General features: G+C 37.2%; 1 protein-coding gene across 6 annotated transcripts in view; it reads left to right on the top strand.

Moving 5' to 3' along the window:
- The window catches only part of STRN (striatin), a 60,584-nt gene that overhangs the window by 10,065 nt on the left and 25,636 nt on the right, over positions 1–24,883 (top strand). For all 6 annotated transcript variants that reach the window (XM_084512682.1, XM_084512681.1, XM_084512680.1 and 3 more), the window contains exons 2-5: positions 2,538–2,641; positions 9,080–9,153; positions 11,936–12,014; positions 13,982–14,146. In XM_084512682.1, coding sequence (XP_084368808.1) covers positions 2,538–2,641; positions 9,080–9,153; positions 11,936–12,014; positions 13,982–14,146 — 422 coding nt within the window. The remainder of the gene's footprint in view (positions 1–2,537; positions 2,642–9,079; positions 9,154–11,935; positions 12,015–13,981; positions 14,147–24,883) is intronic.

Genomic DNA, 24,883 nt, shown 5'->3' with positions numbered 1-24,883 from the left:
CGAGTAATAGCTGTGAGCTTTTCTTGGAAGCCTAGGAACAAGAAAAGTTGTAAGACATCAGTGACAGCGTTGGTGTATCACTGACAGCAAAAGAGGTTCAAAGAATCAATTAACATTTCTTCCAGCAGCCTTTCTTCATGTATAGTATGGGTATTACCTACAGAGCGTGCTGGTGGCTCTGAGTAGGTACAGCACAATCCTTTTCTTTTCCTGTTGAATTATAAAATGTAGGTGCTTCAGCTCCAGAGGTGGTTAGTATTGCTATTTACACTACTTTATGTGCTTGAGATGGTGCTGGCTCTCAAACGATTAGTCAGGTCACAGAGCCCGGCCTGCCCTATAGCAGAGGAGTGCAGTGATGAGCAGCGCTGCTCACTTTTATGTAAAGGAGGTGTGTAATACAGTATTTTTAAGTCAAGTCCACTTATGTCTCTCATCTCAAAGCCGCTCAGAGGCCATGTGTTTCGTCTGCCCAGGCTACTGCTGGTGGAGGCAGTGGCCGACCTCCCTGCTGGGCCTATGGCGGTGAGGGCCGCGCCATGGCCGTGCTGCCACAGGGCAGCGGGCAAGGCGGGCCCAGGCGGGCCGGCCTGCAGGGACACGGGCTTCGTGCCTGGTGTCATTGGGCAATCCTTTTCACTTTGGCTGACTACATATTTACATTATTTACTTTTTTGATAGTGTTCTTCAATGTTCTCTCGCTTTCTTAGTTGGAACAGTATGTGTTTGTTTCTCCTGGGCCTGTTTGGGTCATGGAGAGCAAAATTATTATCAGGGTGCACATCTCTCTGCATTGTGATCTGGGGTCTGTACAGTTATTACAAGCTGATTTGTATGTGCTTGAGGTGTTTCTACCATTGATAAGCTGGATGGGCCTGAAGTGCTCACTGCACAGTTAAAATGCACAGTGTAAGAAAATGATGGCTCCCAAGACGGTACCGCAACTTTCCCATCCTGTATAGTGAGCATTAAATTTGATTGCAGCTCTTTGCTCATTCCAGATTGAGTTCCAAGTGAGAAGCTTGGTGCTTTCCTCTCATTCAGCTGAGGCTTTTTGGGAAGCGAAATACATTTTCCCCAGTGAAGATGAAGACTTCATTGGAGAGGAGTCAATGTTTGCCATGCGTCATAACCTGGCTGCTGTAGTTGGTGACTGGTAGCTAGGGCTTCTTCAGGTGCCTGTCATGCTATTTACTGGCTGTGTTTGAGCAACAAAATTACGTCAGCTGGTATCTTATTTTAAAGCAGCTGATCTAGCTGACCACCATCAAGCAAGGTAAAAACCTAAAGTCAAGTAAGTTATTCTTTAGAAGTCTCTTGCTTCATTAATTACAATATCTGGGGACTGCTTTCAAAATTGTGGCAGCTAGGGACAGTATTTGTTTGTTTCTCACAAACTTTTCCTGAGAGATTGGTGCAGACTGCAGTACCTGTAGAAAACATCAGACTTCTCTATAAAGGATGGTTGTAGAAATGAAAGATTTGCTGGTTTTCGTGTTCAATGGCTGATGGTCTTGACTAGTTGCCTTTTATGCTGTTCATGCTTTTCAGCAAATGCATGGGATGCTTTGAGACTTAGCTGCAGAGGCAGCATCAAAGCTTGTGATACTGAAAACAGTGGGCAGCAGGCAGTACAGGGGGGCTGAAGTGTGAAGTGGAGACTGCCCATAGGTGTTTTTTGTCTAAAGCATACTTCATGACTTGGGAGAGAACCTGTCTTTTGTAATGGGCTTGATTTAAGCATAAAGTACAAAAGCAGGTAGTTCTGTCTTTATGATTAGGAATGAGTATCTTGTGGTTATCATCACTTTCTATTTAAAGGAGGTTTTTCACAGGCAACTAAATCCCTACTCTGCTGAAAGTCGATAAAGGCTAGATGTCTGTTTTCCACTTCTATTTACTTCTGTACCACTTCTCTCCTCTTCTCTCTCACCAAAATACCTTTCCCTGGTTCCCATTTTTCTCTCTTAATTACAGTACTTCTGGTGATCTTTCTTTAACCTATTTTAGTATTATAATTAACAGTTGGCACTGTATTACAAACAGGGTTTTATTTTTCTTTTAGTTGAACATGCTGTACTTCATTTCTCTGACTAGTATCATGTATCTAATGTATCTGTACAACAGTGTACTAATTATATACTACTTCAGATAGTAAGCAGAAATACTTTTCCATCTTCTACTTATTGTTGGTAAATGCTTTCATCTGCTGAAGGTTTTTTTGTATGCTTACTCTATCTATTCCTTATCCTTGATTGAATGTTTATCCATGAAAGTAAATAAAGCCCGTCAAACAAATTAGAATTGCTTTATTTCTTATCTTTGTATTTTTTTTAGGATCTGTAATGAGCATGCAGTTTAGAAGGCTTATCTATGCAGTGTTTAGTTTAGGCATTAAATGTTTATGAAACACACTAAGCCAACTTCTTTTGAACTGTACAAATCAATTTGAAAGTAACTTGAGGGGGGAGGAAGGATTGAGCTCTGCTGAATGGTTTTGAGGAAACAGTTTCTACATTGAATATTTTCTTTTGCAGGCCCAGATCGCTTTCCTTCAAGGTGAAAGGAAGGGACAAGAAAATCTGAAGAAGGATCTAGTGCGGAGAATCAAAATGCTGGAATATGCACTTAAACAGGAAAGGTACATTGATTTGGTGATGAGTACATGATGAGGAAATTCTGAAGACAGATACTGTTGCCTCTATGTTTGACCAAGATGAGAGAAATTTATTATATATACAATCAGCTCACAAATTGTTAAATAGTAATATTTACCAATAGTAAATAGCAGTCTAAATGCTTGTATTCTGGTAACAATAGCTAATATAATATGGTTCCAGAAATATGGGAGGAAAGCCCACAGCTGATGAATAGTTAATTCCTTTTCCTTGGTAAGATTCCACCTAACTGTATAGATTATACTCCAGAATTGGAATATTCCCTTTTGGTTCAAAGGGCTAGCTTTGTTTATTAATATCTAGTAGCTGAAATCTTGGCTGTCTTAAGTCTTTAGTAACCGTTAGGTTTTGATCTTGCTAAGTTCTTAGACTTTACAATATGATAGACTCTATGGGAATATCTTCTGGTTAATTGTGTGAGGAATGAAGAAGTGTCTGTGTTTACCAACTAATAAAATGTTAGTTTCTTTGTTTATGGGAATTTCAATGGAAGTCTCTAGTCTGTTTTATACATTTGTTACTGTTGCTCTAATCTTTGAAGCAAACAACTTATTTTTATTGTGTTTGGAGAAGTCTTTCTACTCCAGTGATTTACTTCAGAGCAGGGTGACTTGTAATTATCATTTTTTTATTTATTATTAAGATGTGTTTTAAAATGCTTTAACTAAAGTGTATGCTTGTGGTACTACTGCAAAGCAATCATTGCTTGTGTACCATTTCCCTATCACATTATTCCTACTTCTCTTTCATTAAATGCTAATAAAATGAACTGTTTTAAATTGCTTGATTTAGCAGAAATATACATGTGCACATACAAGGAATAGATTATTGCTGCTAGATGAAAAAAAAAAAAGGATTCTAATAGTTGTACATCACTGTATTGTATTTAGATTTTCTCATCTTACTTGGGCTCTGTTGGCACACGAGACATGCCTTACACCATCCAGTTTGACTTTTTCCAGTAGTTACCAATTTATTTGCTAGCATAGAGCTGCAGCTGTTTTTCTGGATATCAGTAGCCTCAGAGCTTCAGCATACTTGCTTTTGCCTCAGGGAGTTATCAGAGGAACACTAAGGTAGATAGCCTTTTTCGCAGGCCTTCTTATGGCACTGATCTTATATCAAATAGCATAGAAAAATGACAAATTTCTGCATAACGGAGATAGTAGTTTATAGCCATGGAAAGTCTATTTGAAGAATCATTATGAAGATTGGAGTCACTTTAAAAGAAGATAGAGAACAGAGTATGTTCTTGTACAGATAAAGTTATGCTCTAAGGAATAATATTCAGTAAGATTTCTCGTATTTCAAAACTAAGGGAGGTATCCTGGTTACTAAGGTATTTCTCTAATACTTCAAGCTCATAATGCAGGTAAATTAGTAATTTATACAAAATGATCAGACTAAATAAATATATTTCTGTGCACTATCAAAGAAGCTTTGTAAGAGTTAATATTTTTAATTTCCATATCTGTAATGAAAATGTCTACCAGTTGCATCCAGTAAGAGCCAACTAAATTAATTAGGCATTTAAATCCTAATGCAGCATTCACTGTCGGAATTAGGAAAAATTCCCAGTGGTCTCTTGTTGGAAGTTTTTACATGCATATCTTGTATTTTTTCTTATATTTTTTTTCTGCAGTATGTGTTATTAGCCTCGGCTACTTAGGTCAGTAAACTACATGGGCAGCTGATCTGATCGAGTTTGATGGTTTCTTTATGGGAGTGAAATAGTTCTCAAAGTAAATGTGATGTTTGTGAATGGTGTGTGCTGGAACAGCTATTTATAACAGTTTGTGGTTTTAAACAGTAGTATTGTTTGCCAGTTACTGAAGAAATGGTCTTGTATTTCTGCTGGAAATGTCTTCCAGCAAGTGTTCTTGCTTGATACTTGAAGGAATGGCAACACACGGAGCTTGGAAGCACTACTCTCTTTCCCAACACTTTCCTAAATCAGCTATTGGCCTGGTCAGCCAGTTGTTAGTTTATATGCTGGCTGTTGCCACTGGGAACTCAGGGCTGAAAAATTAGATCCTATGAGGTAGAAAGAAAACATTTCTGGTCAAGTTATAACAAGGGTGGTGCAGGTGGGAGGGGGCAGGGAGACATCCCTGCATTCTTCCACTTCTGCCATGGCCTTGCAGTGTACCAAAGCCTTCCTCGATAGGTCAAATAAACAGGTTATTAGTAAAGGGACAGAATGTGAAACTGTGACCCAAAGTAGTATGTGCTTGCAGTGTCCTCAGAGCAAGAAATGATTGACGCTGGTTTTCTCACGTACATGCTTTTATGAGCTGCTATTTTGTAGAGTGGGTCTTCAGCATTTCTTTTTCCTTTTTTTTTTTTTTTCCTAAGCTAATTATAAATAATAAGCTTTGGAAGCAGTGTCATTGTTTTCTATTTCATGGCACTTGCATAATTTTATAGCAGGGAAGGTAGAAAGTGGTGTTTGCATAAGGATTATGACGCTTTTTTCTGACAAATCTAGTTTTAATGTTCAGTCATTATCTCAGTAATTGTGAGATTACCTTTCCATTGTTTGTATATGAAGCCAAGTTATTTCTGCTGAAAAGTCTTAATACACTAAGGAGAAGAGAACTTAGGAGATAATTAGTAGTTAAGCAGTACCACCTTTTCAGCAGCAGTTCTGATGTAGTTTTGCCAACATCCAGTAGCTTGCAGTGCGAGGCAATTCATACTTGAGGGTTATTTTTATTACTATATTAATAGTTGCTCCACCACCAATAAATTGCATTATTTTCTCTGGATTTTCAGGAGCTGACCAAAATGTAGTACGTTTGGTTGCTCTATTTCTCTCAAGTACACGTCTAATTTAATAATCTAGTCTAGGTCATTTCCTGTTTTAACATATTCCAGCCGAAGAACTCGACTCTTGAGCCATGTCTCTAGAAACACTTGATTTAATTTTATGTTCTCTGCACTGGTGTGTCTGATCAGAGTAAGGCTGGCGCTCTCTCCCCTGGGTAGAACATCTTGCAGTGCTGTTCCTGGCAGTCTTTCTTGTTTATGTCTCTTGGTTTGGCGGCGACTCCTAGATCTTCTGCGGATGTTTTGGCAGGCTCCCTCAGCACAGCTGGATCAGATGCTGCAGGTCTGGCGACAGATATTTCCAAGAAACAGTGGCCTTTATTGATTGGAATCAAACTTTTCTGTGTGAAGCATTCAGAAAAGTTTCACTGCTTTCAGTTTTAGGAAATTTAGAAGGATGAAAGCCTTTAGCATTTTCCTGAGCAGCTCTTCCAGTGTTGTTGCAGCACCATTGAATGTCTCGAAGCACCGTTCATGTAATGGAAACACAGTTTAAAGATACCACCACTACTGCTACTAATAAATTACTTGTACAAGAAAGTGAAAAAGGCAGAGCAATTGTAATACTTATCTTCCGAAGACTATCTTCCTTGTAAAGTAGTTTTTCAGCTCTGAAATAGGATTTTTCCAAACAACTTGCAAGGCTAATTTTCAGATGGAAAATGACACCTGTAAAATTGTGCCCTTAAGGTAGTTATTTTCAAGTAATTTTCCAGTCTCTGCATACTGTTAATAATGCAGATGTAATTTTCAGAAATTGATGTTAAACTACCAAAGTTGATCAAGTTTCAGATAATAAGGCTTGTCTTTGTGATTGATCTCTCCACTTGCCCTAAACCACCAAAGCCACCTCCTTGTTTTTGACCAGGTGACAGAAAGGGTGGAGGAACTTTGATTTTTCTGTACACTGATTTATAGAAGAAATGTGTTTGATTTCCTTTGTGGTAATAGCATCTCACTGCTGTGATATGTGAACTAGAGTTCAAAGTGAACTGTTGAGGGCCAATTTCAAGCAGATAGTAACTGGAATATGTAATTTCTGAGGAAATGGAGAAAATAAGTGTGACAGGTGGGCAGGAGACACTTGGTTACTGTAGGATTAGATAAATATAAACATGCTAAGGGAGTAACCATATTAAGAATGTGTATAGACAAGAATTAGTTTCTTTCATGAGAAGATGCTTACCGTTTGGTTTCAGTATGTGAAATTGAATGGTCAAGACTGTTCCTTGCAGATTGAGCCTGAATCCTTATGCTCAGCTCTTTCCTTAATATACTTCAGAAGGAAGAAGATTATCTTTCATACTTCTGACATTGTCAGCTATACAGTAAAGATGCTACTAATTAGAACAGAATTAGTGTAGATTTTCTCCTTGTCTCAATGCACTGTTAGCTATTTATCTATCTCTTTTTCTCTCCTCTAAACTAGAAGTTGACTGTAGTTGAAGATGGGTTCACCAGGCCGTGTACTCTGACATGGTATTCATATTTCTGATTCATATCTGACTGGTGTCTTGCTCAGCTACCTGAATTTATGCTAATCCATTCTAGTTAATTCAGGTTTGAGTTCAGTGTTGGATTTTCTGTCACTTCACGTGGGCAAAGGTCTACAGCTTTTTGTTTTTAACCTTCTCAATAAAACTAGAAATAAGGATTGCTTTTTGGGATAGGCAATTAAAGAGCTGACAGTGTATGTCAGCTTTTTTTCATATCTGTATTTCTACTTTTCTCTGCCTCTTTTGCCCAAAGTTAAATCTTCTGAAAGATGAAGTCTTAGTCCAGCTTAGTACTAAAATAAATTTAAGGGCCTATGGCATTTAAGATCATGTAATCTAGGCTATCCTCTTGTAGTAAGAAATAATAATAAAGGCTTTAAAAAACATGCATTATGAGGAGGGAAAAAAAAAAAAAGAAAAATGAAAAAAAAAAACAAACCTACCATTAATAGATTAGAATGTGGATGAATACTCTCACTTCGCTGAACTGATTTTATAGTGCACTGAATGAGGGAGGAAATTTTCAATAAGAAGGCACAAAACATTACTTTGGACATCTGGAATTAAATGTTTATTATAATTAGAAAGCAGCTGGATCAGTAGGGAATTTGTTCTGTCAATACTTAAGTTAAAGAACTACTAAGCATTGCTAGTTACTCTCAGCATCATTTTATTAGAAGTAATGAATTTGCTTGATGGAATAGGAAAAGGCAAAAGGAAACAAAAGAATAACATACTGAGGATGCCCGAGAAGCAATCAAGAGGCAGAGGTAACTTGAAAGCTGTCTCCAGTCCCCCTTGATAGGGTTGTTCTAGCTTAGTGGCACTTGCCTTACGCAATCGTGACTTGTTGCACCCATTCTTTTTTGTAAAAACAATCTTTAAGTGGGAGTGTTCCCTTGTGAGTTGTGGAGGCAGTAAAGCCTATTTTCCTGTTCGTTTATACGAGGGTCTGTTCTTTTTCCCTTTTTGTCTTCGGTAGCCTGTGTCTTGCCTTCTTACACCCAGCTCGCTGCATTTGCATTGGAGCTGTGCCTGCGTGTGTGCCAGTCGGTCATCCTGCTGCTGCCAGGCTGAATGTCGAGTACTGCCTCAATTCTCTCTTGCCTTATATTGAGGGTGCTGCTTCTCTACACAATTAGGAATGTCTACAAAACTTTATAGGGTTTTGGAGTCTTTTAAAGCTTTCATATTTGGCCAAAACCAACCATAGAAACTGGAGTTACTATGAGCGTGAGATGAGGGGGAGCAGACAGTGAGGCTCTCTTTGCCTCACTTTTTCTCTTCATTACTGTGTTATAAGACTTGATCTACTCTGATGAATCTTTAATAACTTATATGTACATTTGTAATGGTGTGCTACTGTTGCATTATTTTCTCTGTTTATAGAGGCTGGTTCTGTACGATGAAACTTTTTCAGTCATAATGCTTTTTTTCTTTTACTTCTAGCTAGTCTTACTATCATATAGCATGCTTTGTGGGGTTTATTACAATAGGCCTTCTGTAGGCTAAGTATTTCTGGAAGAGAAGTCTCCATTTTTAACTCAGTTGAGTGTCAGTTCTAGCAGCTGTATGACAAATTGGTGAAGCTGCTGGGCTGCCATCAGCACGAGACTTCAGCACTGATATAGAGTAGTCCTTAGTGAGGAGAGCTTGAAGAAGGATAAAAAAAAAAAAAAGGTTGCTTAACTGAGGTGACAGTGAAATACGAAGTGTTGTGGATAGTAAAAATGTTTGATAGTTTAATGAAAGTTTTAAGGGAAAAAAAAAAAAGAAGAGTAGAGGTGGGAGAAGCAAGCATATTGCCAAAAGGAAGTAAAACCATTCTGTACAACCTACTAACTGCTGATCTGTTTAATTAGTATTTGCTTTGCAAATACCTCTAAATCTTGGAAAAAAATAATTAGACAAAATTGCACCTCTGAAGTCCTGCTGAAATTACTTGTTTTGTACATACCCTAGAAAGAAGGAGTGACTTTTGTAGTGAAGACAGGTAACATTTATGTATTTATCCATACTCTTTAAATGTGCTAATAGTTTGTTGGGTTTTTTTTGATTTTTTTTTTCTCTTTTCAGGGCTAAATATCACAAATTAAAATATGGCACAGAATTGAATCAGGGAGATATGAAGCCACCAAACTATGATTCTGGTAAGACTTTATGAAGAATGAGTTCATTACTGACATAAAAGCTCAGCTATGGTTTGTGCAAATGCTGAAATGATGGTGTTGATGAAATATGCCACTTAGTAGAGTCAGTGGGAATAGACATAATTAATGAAGATTGTATTTTACTCATGTAAAATTAAAAATATGTTAATGCTCTAAAAGAGTCTCAAATGAGTTTAAAAAAAATGCAAACCCAGCAGACTGCTTCTGAAGAGAATAATTGATCTCCTTCTAAGTAATGTGTATGGATATTTTGGAACAGAGAGTTATTAGATTTATAGCTATAGAATCCTTTTATTTTTGAATAATTCTTCTGAATAAAAAGTTAATAGCAAAGGATGTGAACTATGTGGTACATAATTTGTATGAAAATATGTATTAGACATAAGTGAGAGCTTGACAATGGCACTCAGCTTGAGGAATTCAGAATTGCAATTACTTCCTTTTTCCCTGTTCCTATCTATCCTTAGTTTCCCTGGGGGGAAGGGTATGAGGATTATACCTTTAGTATGTTGTAGGTCAGGAGCTTGAGAGGAGAAGTAATAGGTAGCTACTTTTGCATCTCAGGCCCCTGATGCTTCTACTATAGCAACCAGAATCACCTGTATATAAAGGAAGAATATATAGTCTGCAGACTTCAGCTCTGTCATTTGGTTTGTCTAAGGGCTGGCATGTTTTACTGTCATGGTTAACTCTTACCTCATGGGATTCAGAAGATCATTTTTTTGGGGAAAAAAAATGCAAACACCATCAAAAAAAAAAACAACAACCACCAAAAAATCCTGCACCAGCTGATGATGAAATTTTACACCACCCTTTTCCTGTCCAAAATACAATGAAGTTTTTGAAAGTTCTATTTCATATTATTATCCAGGTCATTTCCTTAACTGAAGGAATTGTTTAATTTGGTGTTACTCAGGTGGAAGACTCCAATCTATATATGGCCCACTAGAAAACCTTGTCCTGATCACACCAGCATCCTAGATATCTGATAGCTTCTACAGATCTCGTTTTTGTAGTTTCTCAGGATGGAGCTATAGCATGTTGCTCTAACAACTGTTGGAGTTGTCTTGGATAGATCTTTTTTTTTTTTTCTTCTTCTTCCCCCATCTTGCCAGTCAGGGAAAAAATACAGAAGTGTTTCTAGCAGTTTTTCCAAATGCATCCCTGTTGGTTGTTTACTCTGTGATCTCTTGGAAACCCAGTAAGACAGTTTAGATGTAAGAGTTGGATCTGATTTTTTTTAAATATCTTTTTTACTTCTCATGAGATCTGCTGTTACTTTCTTGTTATACAAGTCCCTTCATTATAATCTATAAACTGCTGTTACTGCTAGCAGTCATCATTTCTGAGACGTAAGAAAAAGAGAACTCTTGACTGAGGATGTATTTAACCTTCAGAAGGAAGGTTTTCACTTTCAAAATTGATTTTCAGGCAAATTTATCTCAGTTGTGTGTTAACTCTTGCATAGAGTGAGCTTGTGTATTGAGTCAAGCTGTGCTCAGTTGTTCTTAGATCTATGTGCAATTGATGATTTGCCATGGTTGCCATCAAATGGGTTTGTGAATTTAATATAGATAAAATTCTTACGATTCCTCTTGCATGTGAATTCTGATTAATCTTTGATAGCTTCTTCAGTAGAGGTTGTGGGTTTTGTTTTCTTGTTTGTTTTGTTTGGTTTTGAATTCAGTTATTTAAAGGAGAATGACTTCTCAGTGAGGACAGTATACTTCCTGTATCACATACTCATTTATTCATAGGATTATACCACGTTTTTCTGGTTCTTAATTTTTGTCTATGTAAGAAGACTGTTCATCCTTCAGTGTTTGGATCACAAGGCCTTCTAGTTTTATAGAGTTTTATCTATTATCTTTTGTAGATAATAAACCAAAGTCTTTTATCTTGGGAAGCATACATGTATGCTTATTTGTCTCCTGGGGAGGGGAAAAAATACCATGGTGTAGTATGAAGCTATATATGCAATAAATGTGTAGCTGCTGTTTGCCAGCATTCAGGTAGGTTTCTCACCAGAACAGCCACGTAATTTTTTTGTGGATTTTCCCAGAGTACTACTGTTCGCATCCAGATTTGTGGTTATGGAAAACGTGGTGGAAATTTTTTCATCAGCTTTTCAAGTTAAAAAATAAACAAATACTGCTGTTTTTTTTTTTTTCCTCCCCCAAAGCTAATGCAAACACAGATGAATGTAAAGTTGATGCAAATAGGTCTGATGGGTCCAAAAATAAGGAAACTGGTTGACCAAAAATTGTAAATAGATATAATTGTACATGACGCTGTTCAAGTACTTGTACAGTTGTAATTGACGTTGTTTGCAGTTAAGTGTTTGTATTTAAACTTAATTATGAGTGCGCACACACACACATATATATATAAAAATATATACACACACACTAGAAGGCTAGTGCAAATATGGGACTCCAAATTGTTTGTATGATTGTCCCCTTAATGAAAAAGGGACTCTTGGATGTGAAACAGACTGAAAGGCACTAATGACTAGTGGAACTTGGTCTCCTGCAGTAAGATGTACTTGACAATCTTTGTTACGTGTAGGTAGTACGAGAATCACATGCTATATGCATTTTTTAATCTGGATTGGTTTTTTGACAGTTGAAGTTTTTATTTTGTTATTAAACCGTTCCTAATAATCTTAACACAAATCACATTTGCCTTCACAAGTGGATGGACATATTTTTTAGAAGTAGGACAAAGGAAAAATTGCTTATAATTAAATAATCTTTTCCAGATGAAGGGAATGAAACAGAGATTCAGCCACAACAAAACAGTCAGCTAATATGGAAACAAGGACGACAGCTGCTAAGACAGTAAGTATAGAGAGAAGAACTTGAATAATGAATACAAGGGAAAGTATCTGGTATTGAAATGTGATGATGGTGGTATTTGTTTTTTCTGTTAGATTTTCTTTGACGAAAAGTTAGTGTGATGAAGTTCATTCAGCTTCTGCCCTACTTTTCCTAGGCTTTTGAAAAAAAATTAATGTTTCAGAACTTCAGGTGAGAAGCCTTGTCATCAGACAATCTCATTTGCTTTTACTGAGTATAATAAAACAATCTGTTTGGAGGTCATGACACTTTACAATTCTTTTTGCAATTACAAAATAAAACAATTCTTTTTGCAGCTACGTAAAGTAATAATAACTTGGTTTGGAGAGAGATAACTTTTGTTTTAGTCTACTCTATGTGCAAAAAACACTAAGAAGGTTAGACTAGAAGCTTTCTAATTCTCAGTTCATCTTAATGACGCAAATATCTAATATAAATAAATTTTTGAATTTTTCTCATAATGAGTTATGCGGTTCCATGGTACTTGGTTATATTTCTCGTTGTTTTTTTTTGTTTGTTTGTTTTGCTTTTGCTTTAGTTACAGCACTTGGTTTAAATTGAAAAGATCTCTTCAAGGCCTGTCATCAAAGTCTCCTTATGTCTGTTTTTCCATGCATTAGCCTCATTCACTATGATGATAGCTAGATTCTGTGGCCTTCTAATCAGCTAGCAAAATTTTGATATCCAATTCTGTTTTTGTGTTACAGAAGATTAAATGAGAGGGGAGGGAGACGGTAAGGACAGTCTGAACTTTAACAGAAAGGACCTATTTCCAAGGAGTTATACAAAAATTAAATTGTCCAGTTTGTCAGTTGGATGGCTTTTACTTCCTTTTCTTTTTCGAGAACCCATATATTTGCATGTAAGTTGAATAAATGTAAATAAAGTAGTCTTGCCTTGGATCAGTGATTTGAAGGCAAGTCATTCCCTCCCAGTGTAATTCATGAGTAAGTTACACGCTGCTGAATAAAAAAGTTGTATTACTGACAGACTCTGTTTTGCATAGGTGACTCGTTTGATTTTGATACAGTCATCAGTCAGTATTTCGCTGCAAATATGTTTATGTAAAGAATATCGTTAAATAATCGGATGAGGATGTTCTTGCTAGGAAAGTGCATATCCTTGTTTTGTGACAGCTTTTATTGTGAACTAGTATTTCTACTCTTCAGGGTTATCCAGAATATTGATCATTTAATCTGTTCGGTGTTTCTGAGAAGATAGTAACTTTCTTTTTCTAGAGGAAGGGACAGAGACCAGTTATTTGGTCTTCCAGATGCATTACTGTATGCAAAGGTGCAACTGCATATTGATGAAAGAGCCAACTTTAGACCTTAAGGTTTTCATACAAGTAAAACCAACCCAAATATGCGAGACAAATTAATAGTTTGCAGATTCTGAAGAATGAGAAAATGGCAAGGCAAAGATTTTATCAAACATAGTACGTTACAAATAACAGGTTTTAGTAGTAGCTATAGCTACAGAATTTGGTTTTATTCCCTCTGTTTTCTAGGCTTCTAGTAATGCCTGGGGAAGGAACATATCTGACACGTCTTGTAAGGCTTCATGTGTGTTTTCCATGTGTTGAAGAATAAAATGGCTATATTGTACATGCAACTGTGGCGATTTTTATAAGCCAGTTGTAAATATTTTAATTGAAAGTGCTTTTCCACCCATTTTAGTAAATGAATGAATAACGTATTGTATAACCTCTGACTGCTAGGCTCTTTGATTATTTCCCCCTCCCCCCCCCCGCCTCAGTGACTGTAGAGGCTGGTACTGCAAGAGGCGATCCCTCTGCAGCTGGTACAGGATGATTTATAAGCATGTTTCGTTAGCACAGCACCATACTTTGCTAAGCTATGGGGTTGAAGATGAGTTTAGGGAGAAGTTTTCATTTACTGTTTTGAGTAAGATATGCGTGAAAAATTAGCATGAGTTCTGTCCTACAGGTATCTGCAAGAAGTGGGCTACACCGACACGATATTGGATGTGAAGTCAAAACAAGTACGAGCTTTACTGGGACTTTCAAGTGATGCTTCAGAGAAGGAAAACAGAAATCAAGAACCAATGGTAAATGGTACAGAGGGCCAGATTAAAGAAAACACAATGATTGGGTGAGTATCATGAAAATGTTCTCTTTCTGCATAAATATGATTAATGGTGTAGAACAGATTTTTGTTTACTGAGATTTTGAGCCTTTTTTCTAATTGGACATTAGCGTAATTTTAACTACTTTTATTACATAAAGCAGTAAGTACGGGAACAACTTTTAAGATATGCAGCTTTAAAAGCAGCATGGTTTTTTTTTTTTTTTTTACCAGTTGCATGGCAGCACAAAGGCAAATCGAGACATTTGATATGTGATTAGAGGTCAATATTGTTTCAAGTTAACAGCTTATTTGGATTGTTGGAAACTTAAAATATCTTACAGGCTTTGTTTTTTCTGGTGCATGCTGACTTTGACGTGATAATCAATATGAGATACAGGATTTTTTTTTGGTCGGATCTGAAAAGCAGATTCTCATATTGTATTCTGATTTCTGTAAATCCATGGTTTTCCCTGAGTGGATATACATGTGCAAATGTGAAGTGTAAGATACTCATTTATCTTTTTATCTTTTTTTAATATTTCGTAACATTGTGAGAAGTCAGTAAAGGAGTGTAAAAACTTGTTGTCCTTGCATTTGTTTTTAAGTGATGCTGAAAACATAAAAGCCTTTATTCCATTTTCTTGCATTTTCTATGCAAAGAGGTTTTTGTTTTCAAAAAAGTCAAAGAAAACCAAAACTTAACTGTAGAGGCATTAGGAAAGCAATCTGTTCTTGTTTAAAGTACCGTAGCTACAAAACTTAAGGAAAATGATGCAGAATTGTTTGTCTGAACAATACATGAGGTTACTATTCCAGCGGTTTGTGCTGTCATCAACAAGCACAGCTTTTCTTGAAGATTCTGCTTCTTTTTTTCATTTTCTGTGCTAATGTGGCAAAATTCAAGACCACCTTATTTTAAGGTCTAATACTGTCAATATGTCACATTCTGTCTTTTAAAAAGCATTTGTGTAAAATTTCATTGGACCCAGCAGATAGCTCTTGCAACTTCAGGCCAACGAGTTTTGTGAGGGCAGGAGTTTGTTGTTATGTAATTAAATTTTATGCTGTGAGGTGGAAAATCTGAGTGTATGAGAAAACTCACAAGCTGCTGAAATACATTGTGCTGCTACACAGTTGACAAGCCATGTCATCTATGTGCGACAGCTGTGTTTTTGAAGAACGGGGAGTGCTTGATAGATGACAACAATTTTAGTTTGGTTTCTGGTGAAGGAGTTGCTTCTTTTCAGGGTAATGGGTAAACCGAGCTCCCCTTCTTATACTTGAAAGTTTATTGAAATCTGTTTTCTCTTCAAAACAGATGGGTATTTATAATAAGGTAATTATTTGATAGAGGAAATGGTTGGACAGTGGTTTTTAATATAGCAATTAATAATGCAGTTGTGTTTCTTTCCTATGTATTTCCTTTCTGGATAGGTTTATTTTAGGTCTATCAGTTTTAACACTTGTAGTATACCCTCTAGCTGTGGATACTCACTGATGCAGGAAAAACATGTTTTCAAGTTCAAGGCTGTTTACGTGTGCACAGTCGAAGAAACTGCTTTCATCTCACTTGTAAAGCATAAGGTGGAAGACTGTATGAGAAGGATTAGGGGAGCATTTTGATGTATGATGTGAGACTCGACTCCAGGGTTTTCCAGTGGAAGACTCTTCAAGTGATCTTGTCCAATGAAGCCGTGTCAGTCTTCATGGGTCATTTTGAATTTGTGGGTTTCAGCTGACATCTTTCTTACTGAAAGGAAAAAGTTGAGATTTTACCAAAATCCCTTGGTGAATCTCAGTATAAGGCTAGCTCTCAATGCTGCAATTCTTCTGGGTATTTCAAGTGTGCTTTCTGAACATCTCTTTTAATTTTCCATGCAGGAGGTGTTCGTGACTTTCTTCCTGACCGAGACTGTCTGTTACTTAACTGCTATCTCATCTTGTGCTATTAGATTCTGTAATATGTTATACTTCACTCTTCCTGTGGTGTGTGACACTGTTATTCTCTTCCCAGCTGCATTGTCACTTGCCTCAAAAATTTCAAAATGCAGCTTTATGGCAGATTGGAAATCTGAAAGGAGATGAGGTGTTGCTCTCAGCTCATACTTACCCATTACCAGCCTCTTTTATTATCAGCATTCCTTTAAAATATACAAACCAGTTTATTTCTGAAGAGGATTGGTATTGAATAGGTCACTGAGATCTATAAGGCATGCAGTTCTTGTACCTGATCCCAACTGGAATTCTTAATGAGCCTTCAAAAACTTGGTTCAACATTTTTCTATCCGTTTACCAGACCTGGGAAAAAATGAGGTGGCTCATCTTCGTTCTGGCTCACAGTTGAGGTACGAGCACTCTAAAGCAACTTCACTGCTAGGCTATGTAACAGGATGGAGAAAAGATTGAGAGTTCTTTTAGAAGCTTCTTGTTATTCCTGGTGCGCAGGAAAAGTGAGAAGAGGATTGGGGTCACAATGAGCCTGTAAAGTTGGAAGGAGTGCAGCGAACAAGTGCCATGTCGTAGTGGTAGAAGAGGAAAAAGTTACAGTGAGAGATCAGAAGACCAAGGGAAAAAAAGAACAAACACAAAACCTTAACACAGCCCCTAAAAGTAGAAGGCCATGCATGTGTTTGCCAGGACCACAGGACATTGGGACAGTTGCAAAGTAAAATGCAGATGGAAGATAGGCAGTGGCTGTATGGGTACAGTGAAATACTTCACGGGAGAAAGCTTTCCTGTCACCACAGAACACAAAAGGCTGTAAACTACTGAAGTCAATGGAGTTTGGCAAATTTTGTGGTTAAAAACTTTTAATGGACATTGATATCAAATACCTGCTAGCAAGTCTGAGGCTAAGGGTCAACCTGAAGATGTTTGAGTTGTCTTTGAAGAACAGAGTGCTGGAAAAAATGTAATGCATGAAAATTAATCTGGTCTAACAAGAAATATCTGTGTCAAAGCAATAAAATACAGCTCACAGAACATTGCTGACTTGTTTGGTCTTGGAAGAAAAGGGTTTGTCAACTCAGCTAAGAATGCAGATTTTTAAGTCTGATTTTTTTAAAAAAATTGTTTACATGGGAGGAAGAATGTGAGAAGCAGAGTACAGGGAATGAAGAAAGAGTTTGTGGATGAGAAACAAAGACAAATCAGTAAGACTTTGGAAAAAGCGTGGGTGAATGTGATGAAGATAATGTACTGTAGAAAGGAAAAGAGCACAATGAAGAACGGAAGAAAAAATTGATATAGTAATATGTTACACGAACAGGAAAATGGGAGACACATTAGATGTAAATGTTCTTGAAGATTTCTCCATATAGCAGCGTAAGTTGCAGAAAGAACAGATTGGCTAAACGGCTTTCTGTGCAACTGAACGTTCATTTGATAAATTCCATAGAAAGTAAAAAATGATGTTTGATGTTTTCATGCTGCCATATGGTTACCACTTTGGGGGAAGGAGAGGAGATAACAGAAACGAGGAAACAAACTTTCCTTTGTCATGACTGTCATTTATTGGTAATCAACCAATACTTTCTCAGTGAAATGAAAGTAGCAGAGAACAAGACACAGATCTGTACTGAAAGAAATTCCAACTGAAGAATGAGAGAGACTTGCTTCTCTACACTGCTACACTGTCAGATTATAGTGTGTTTTTTTCATAAGCCCTCCGAGGTATACATGGTGTTTGCTGCTGTTGCTCAGCCTCCTTCAGGAATATCTCTGATCTACTGCTGTACTTCTGACAATTAGATGCACCCACAGTTTATTTATTTTTTTTTTTTAAACGTCTTTGACTGCTGAAAGGGTAAGCCCTGGTGTTTTTCCTTTGGCTCCAGGGATGTGTGAAATGTATACTCAATGGTGGGTAGGGAGGATACTCCTCTTACTCTCAACTCACCACTTCTACGAATTTTCATGAGTCAAGTCTTTTATACCAGAACTTGTGTACCTATGTCAACAGCCAGAGTTCAGACACTCAGTGACTCAGTGCTCTCAAATCAACAGTAAGCTGAGCCTTTTTATGGCAGAGGCTTTTGAGAATGTTTGGAGTATAACATGGGTGCTGTTTACTTCAGTATGGTTAAGCTTACAGTAGTTACTGCAGTGAAAATACTTAGGAAAATAATCTTGATTTACAGTAGACGATATGTAACTTGAATTCTGTTAATTTTAATTTATTTATTTTAATTGCCATCTGGTCATACCCCTGAGCTTAATGTTGAGTATCTTAAAGTGTTGGGGCTACATTAGAGAACTATTCCCACCTCTTTTTTTCTTCTTTTGGTATAATGATGAAATAATTGCTGTTGTCTGAAAGTCTTTTAAACCCTTTTCAATTTCTCTTATTGTTAAGTGAAGTAGCCTCAGTCTGCGTGTGTACTAGCTGCTGCATCTGTGGGCAAATATTTGTATTCTTACATTACCTATTTATTTGCTAACATACAGATCCTCATGAAAACTTTAGCACTCAAGACATCATGTGGATTTTGAATGCACCCTGGAAGATTTTGGTTCCATAAATGAAATGTTGTTATGATAACCTGAGATAGATATAGTCCTGTTTCCACTTATTTCATGGAATTTAAAAGGGCATCTGTTTTCAGTTTCTTCAAATCAGCTCACTTGCATTACAAAAGATAAGTACCACTTGGCATGATTGGACTCAAAAATAATTACTAAAATAATAACTTCATAATAATGGTTGAAATTCTTAACACCTGAAGTGAGAGGAATGGGTGCTTTCCCTCCAGCAAACTGAGATATAAAGGAAAGCTGCCTGCAAGCATCACATGTAACCTTGAAAACTTGAGAGTATTTAAGTATCTTTGGTTCACTTATTACCTCATTTTTAATAGCTTTATCTTGTTGACTGAAACCTAAACAGTCAGATTAGTTTACCTTCTTGAAGGTGTGTGTTTGACTACTGCTTGATATGAATGGAAGCAACTATAATGAAGGAATAGAACTGGAAAGAAACAAAGGTATACCAAGCATAAGCTTGTATATATGTACATGTGCATGTGTGTATATATAAGAATGATATAGATAAATTATCTGAATTTTTGTTAAGAGTTAGAGAATTAGAGCTATATTTAAATATTCAATGGAAACTTTCAAGTGAAGGATTCAGGCTTATTTCTCTCTGAAACTGATCTGTTCTTTTTTGAACTTAATTGAACTGCATATGGCTTCTGCTGCCTATGCTTTGCTGGAGCAAAAAGGCATCATAGTAACACATCTGAGAGCAGATCCAAAGACCTTTTCAAAGATTAAGATTAAACATTTTGAAGATCTTATATTTCTAATGTACAACAAATCATTCCATCTGAGGCTTCAGGAAGTAAATATCTTTCTGTACCAGAAGGCGTTGAATAACTCTTGCATCTCTAAATCCTATTAACACTGACACACGTAATGAAATTGCTGCTTATTGGCTGATGACTGTTGTGTGTTAACTCGCTTATAAAATGGTTTATTTGGGAAAAGATCTTTGCATTTAACTACCTGAGGTAACACCTGTCATAAAAAAAAAAAAAATCAAAATAGTATACCAGGAAGAAATACTGAATAATATATATATATCCAAAATCAATTTGCCTTCTTCCCTTTACTGATGTTTTTTCCCCATTTTTCCCATTTGTACTTGCCCCCATCTTGCAGTGACCTAACAGGCATTTCAGAGATACCTGGTTTAGGCCAGACCTAGACAATTTCAACAGGTGCATCGAAGCAGGAAAAGTGATTAGATAAATTAGGGATTTGTCTGTAGAAAATAGTACCAATGATGACTCTTTTCATTTCATTGGCACAGATCTATGGCGCAAGGGTCTGAAAGATGCGTCTTGGAAATGTCACATAAGAGTCAAGGCACAGAAGGAACGGGGAGAAAGAGACAAGGAAGTCATGTAGGGTGAGAAAGAGAAGCAAGGAGAAGGGAGATGAATGGAGAAGTAACTTTAAAAATGTTACTTCAGCGCTTCTGACATTGACTTTTTTTGTATCCTTACATTTTAGAAAGCTTGTTTATTTGACATCGTATAGTTACCTGACTAGATTTGGCAAGATAAGCAGCCTTTCCTTTATTAGTGGCATTCCTGCATAATTCCAATTTGCATCCAAACCATTTTGTAAGTGTTGCTTACCAGCTGTAGTACATATTGCACTGGTTCTTGCATTGTGTGGTGTGAATTCCTAAAAAGTTTCAAAGGTTACAACAGACTGTCTAGCCTGTCCAGTGTTCCTTGCGTGTAAATTTTGATGATAAATATTCTGCACTTTATTCGTTTGATTTTTTTTTTCCATGCTGTATTATGAAAGATTTTGCACCGTATTGAAGATTTCTAAGACTGTTTGGTAAAGGCAGTTGTCATAGGAAGGAAAGCATTTCAATTTGCATGCCGTTATGTACTCTGTCCGGTTTGAAAGGACTCAATTAGCTGTGTTGAAAAGATTGTATTAGAACACAAAATAACTGAATTCTGTGGGAAATTTAATAAAAATGCTGACCTTGTGCTAGCACGTTTTGACAGTGGGAGGAAACCGAGCCAACAAAAATGGTTAAAGAAAGGGTGTTTCAGAACTGCTCTTCAAATGCTGGGCCACGACAGGCTTTTTCCTGTACAGGCCCCCAGAAACATTTCCCAGCCTGAGCTGATCCTGTGTTTATTTAACTTTATACTGCGGTGTTCCTTCCTGCTTCTGAGTTTGTCAATAAATCTGTTTTTAAGACATTTTGTGTATGTCCTGGAATAAAAAACAAGCAAACCCCAACCCACCAAACCTCCCTCTCCTTTTTTTGCCGGGGACTGAGGCAGGTAATGGCTTTGTGGCAGGGCAACTCGTGGGAGGAGTTTGTGGCAGCTTTCCTGGACATGACCACGGAAAGTCCCAGAGTTGCTATCAGGAAAGGAAAAGGTAACAGCAGAAATACTGAGGGTGTTGGTTACAATAAAAATACAGGGCTATAATTGACTTGTGATGTGAAACGTCTGGGTCATGCTAGAAGCAGGAAAGCTATCCATCAATGCGCTGTGTTATTGCCACATAAACTTCATTTTTTCTATAGGTTATGGTTTCTCCTTTTCATTCAGTAAAAGCAAATCTAAACCAGGATTTCTGTTAACATCCTGAATATTAAATGTTGAAAGCCAGTTCAACACTACACATATTGTTAGGCTGCTAATGTCAGGGCCAACTGGATTTTACAGAAAATACTTGTCTTGAGCCTTGTGACTGTAGGGCAGAAAGCAAAGAGTTGGCTGCGTGGGCTGCTGAGGCCCATTGGGGTCCCAGTGTACTTTAAATAGTACATGTGGAGTATCAGACACTGTATTTCTTTGATTTCATGGGAAGAGGTTATTATTATTATTTTTAGTCTTAAAGGGACCAAGGAGTTAAGACAAATCTGAATAATTGAACAGCCTGTAAAATACAAGTTAGAATGAGATTCTCAGGGTAGTCACGGCTGCAGAAAATTCTGGCAACTTCTCCCAGGAGAGAAAAATATTCATGGGATTTCAGGTTGGTATTGCTTTAAGGGAGGTAAGTAATTAAGTTACCAACCCATTTATAACAAGAATTCTGTTCTTTTAAACAGGAAAAAAAAAAAGTGTCTTGTCTTTGGGGATCAGAAGTTCCCTGTGTCAAGAATAATCTGCGTGCTGTCCATCTGTTAGTAGGAAGATGGAAATCCCAGCAGCATTAATGTACCTGTATTTTACTTCCTGACTGTGCTTGTTACACTCGCGACAAACAGTCCTGCCGTGCTTATGATGCACAGACACGAGTCGCAGGTGCTGTCTGCCCAAAGGTTTCCCTGGCTTGTTGGATATGGCTACAGGAGAGGAGGATGTAATGCACAGGCAGAGCTATCAAGTGCCTGATAGAGAACGTTATGTTGACTAACTGATTTTTAGGTTTGGTTAGGAAGTGGTAAATAAACTGGGATGAAACCCTTGAGAAAAGGAAGCCGAGGGTGGAGTCCAGGAGAAAACTGTGCAGGGGTGGTTTTACAGAGTACGGTTGAGGTACAAGTGGTGGAAGAGAGATTGAGAACCACTGAGGAGCACAAAGTTGAGAAAGGCTCTGCCAAAATTACGTTGTTCGATGCTTTGTGCTTTGGCAGCTGTTGTCACTGCTCCTGCTGTCTGCCATGTTCTTCCCCAGCGGTGTTTCTTCAGACAGCGTGACTGGGGAAGAAGGAAAAAGCACCACGTGAAAAATGACCTTTTCCCCTACATGTGTTTTGATCACGGACAGTCCAGTGAAGAGAAATTGTCCTTTCTGAGGTCTTTTTGTTTTTTTTAGTCTCCCTGTATTTGTAGCAGCTCCTGAATCTTGCCACGCTCTTGCCTCATTCATACTTATACCATGACAGTTCACAGGACAGTCCTTGCCCATGGATCTCCAGTACGATTGTTGTCACTCCTCAATGCTTTTTTGTCCAAGTGTTACAGACTACAAGAGCCCTGGAAATGTTGAGCTGTGTTTCTTTTTCTAAAACAGAATTTAAAGGAGTTCATTGTACTATACTATCTCAGAATGTATTTTTGCCACTTCTGCTTTTTCCTGTTGCTTTGTGAATGACCCCATAACAGAAACAAAAACTTAACAGATGAAGAAAAATGAAACAAACAAGCTTCAAATTGCCATCAAATTATGTAATACAAATTAGCTAAGTCCAGGTATTTTCTTCTGAGTATTTTACAGTATTAAGTGTTCATGTTGACAGTAATATCTAAAGTCATGCGTTTGTTATGTTTATGTATTGCTAAAGGATGAAGAATGCCATAGATTCGAGTCACTGTTAACTAGGCTGTTAAAATTTATAAGGGTACAATATAGCCAATCAAACTGTGAGCTTGAAGCTTCTTTTCTGGGTAGAATCTTTAAATAGCTTAAATATTCTGACACTGTTTTCTTTCCTTTTTTTTTTTTTTTTCTTCATAGTTGTTGTTCTTTTGAAGTCTCTTGGAAGTTTTTCCCTAGAGCAAATAATCTTCTGTGGTACTATGCTGACTTTGTACATTTTACTACTGTGCAGAAGTTTTGGAGTGTATGATTAGCTTCTGTGTTTTCTAGTGCATCAGGTGCTTTTTTTTTTTGCCTGTGTCAATGGAGATACACTGTGAAGTATCTATCCTGCGTACTAAAGGATGTAATAATTAATAAGATAGTTGCGTGCAGAACAGTTACTTCAGAAGAGATAAATCTCTCTTGGTGGTCACTTTGAACTTTACTGTAAGATCAAATCAGTAGAGAAACTAATCTAGGTATGAATTACTACAAATTCTTGTGTCTGTAGAAGGATATTTGGCATGCAGTAACAAGTTCTGTCAATTAAAAATTTTCTATTCTATATTTGGTAGTAGTTCATACATTGCTGTTTACTGTTGTATGCCTGACAGTTGCTAATATGAGACCACAATGTTTGTATATGGCAGAATGCACAGGAAAAAAGTAGGAATGCAGTTTTGGTTGTACATTTTAGTCTACTGAAAATTAACAAGGACACACACACTTTCCTAAAAATCAAGAAGTTAGTCAAGTGAAGCACATTACATTTCTGCATTGGAAACAGCAAAATGACAGCCCCGTAAGATTTTTTTGAAACTGTATATTACTGCTAGAGATACGTGAGGTGCTATAATTTGCCAATATAGTAGTTAATTAAGGAAAAAGAACAATGTTATACAGTGCTTTCAGGTTTGTTATAGAAACAAGAGGGACAAAATAGTGCAAGAAGCGAGGTAAATTGGAAGCATGTTTGAGATTGTTCTCATCTAAGATGGATAAGAGAAGTGAAAGGAATATATTCTGTAAAGCCAGTGACCGTGAAAACGTCAGTGGTGCCGTGGTGTATTATGCTGCTGTGTATGTGGAATTTCTAGTGTCAAGTGAAATCCTTATAGGTATTTTCAGTCCATGAAAAGAAGGGTGGGATGGCAAACTGTCTTAAGATGCCAGCATACTGAGGCTATGATGAAGCCATTTCTGCTATTGTTTGTCATTTATGCATAGAAATAATTGAGCTGAGACTGAATAAAGAAGGAAGTATTCTGTTTATCATGCTGTGTTACACGTGAGAGCTTTTGCCCTTGAACGTTTCCTGTAATAAGCCTTCGCAAAGTGTTACGAAGAAACACTGGAATAAGTGAGTGATGGACAGATAATCAGGTGTTACACTGCAGGGAGTTTACAAGGCCTTACTACTGTAGGCTTGTAAATTGATTGAACCTTTTGAAATGGGTCATAGCAGGAGCAATGTGTAGCTTTAGCAAGGCACTTGCTGGCAGAAAGGATGACGGTACAAGATAATTTAGAACTACAGTTCTGAAATGAGAGGGAGAGACTGCTGTGGTTTCAGTGGTTTTGAAAATCAAGATGGCGTGCGTGTAGTGATGATTTATGCAGCACAGACTACTGATTAAAGGTAAGAAAACAACAATAAAGTTTGTTTCCTTTACTGTTGTAAAGTCATGTAAAGAATTTGAAAGGTTTTACTGGAAGCAATCACTAACTGAATAAATTTTTTCCACACTTTCTTTATCTTTGAAATATTGACGGAGAAGTACATCTTCTGCATAGAAAACATGGTACCTGTTGTAAATTCTGGGATTGCTTTACATTCATCTGAGTTTTCTTTAATAATGGTTATAGTCCAGCTTCTTGGATTCTTCCTCTTCTGTTGTTAATATGATGACCCTTGTAGTTCCTGTTTGAGACACACTCCCTGAGTTTGTGCCAATGCTGGCAGTCATA

Source organism: Aythya ferina (assembly GCF_964211825.1).
Source record: "Aythya ferina genome assembly, chromosome: 3".
Taxonomy (NCBI): domain Eukaryota; kingdom Metazoa; phylum Chordata; class Aves; order Anseriformes; family Anatidae; genus Aythya; species Aythya ferina.
The sequence above is the reverse complement of the archived record's forward strand: the minus strand, read 5'-3'. Positions and strand labels throughout refer to the sequence as shown.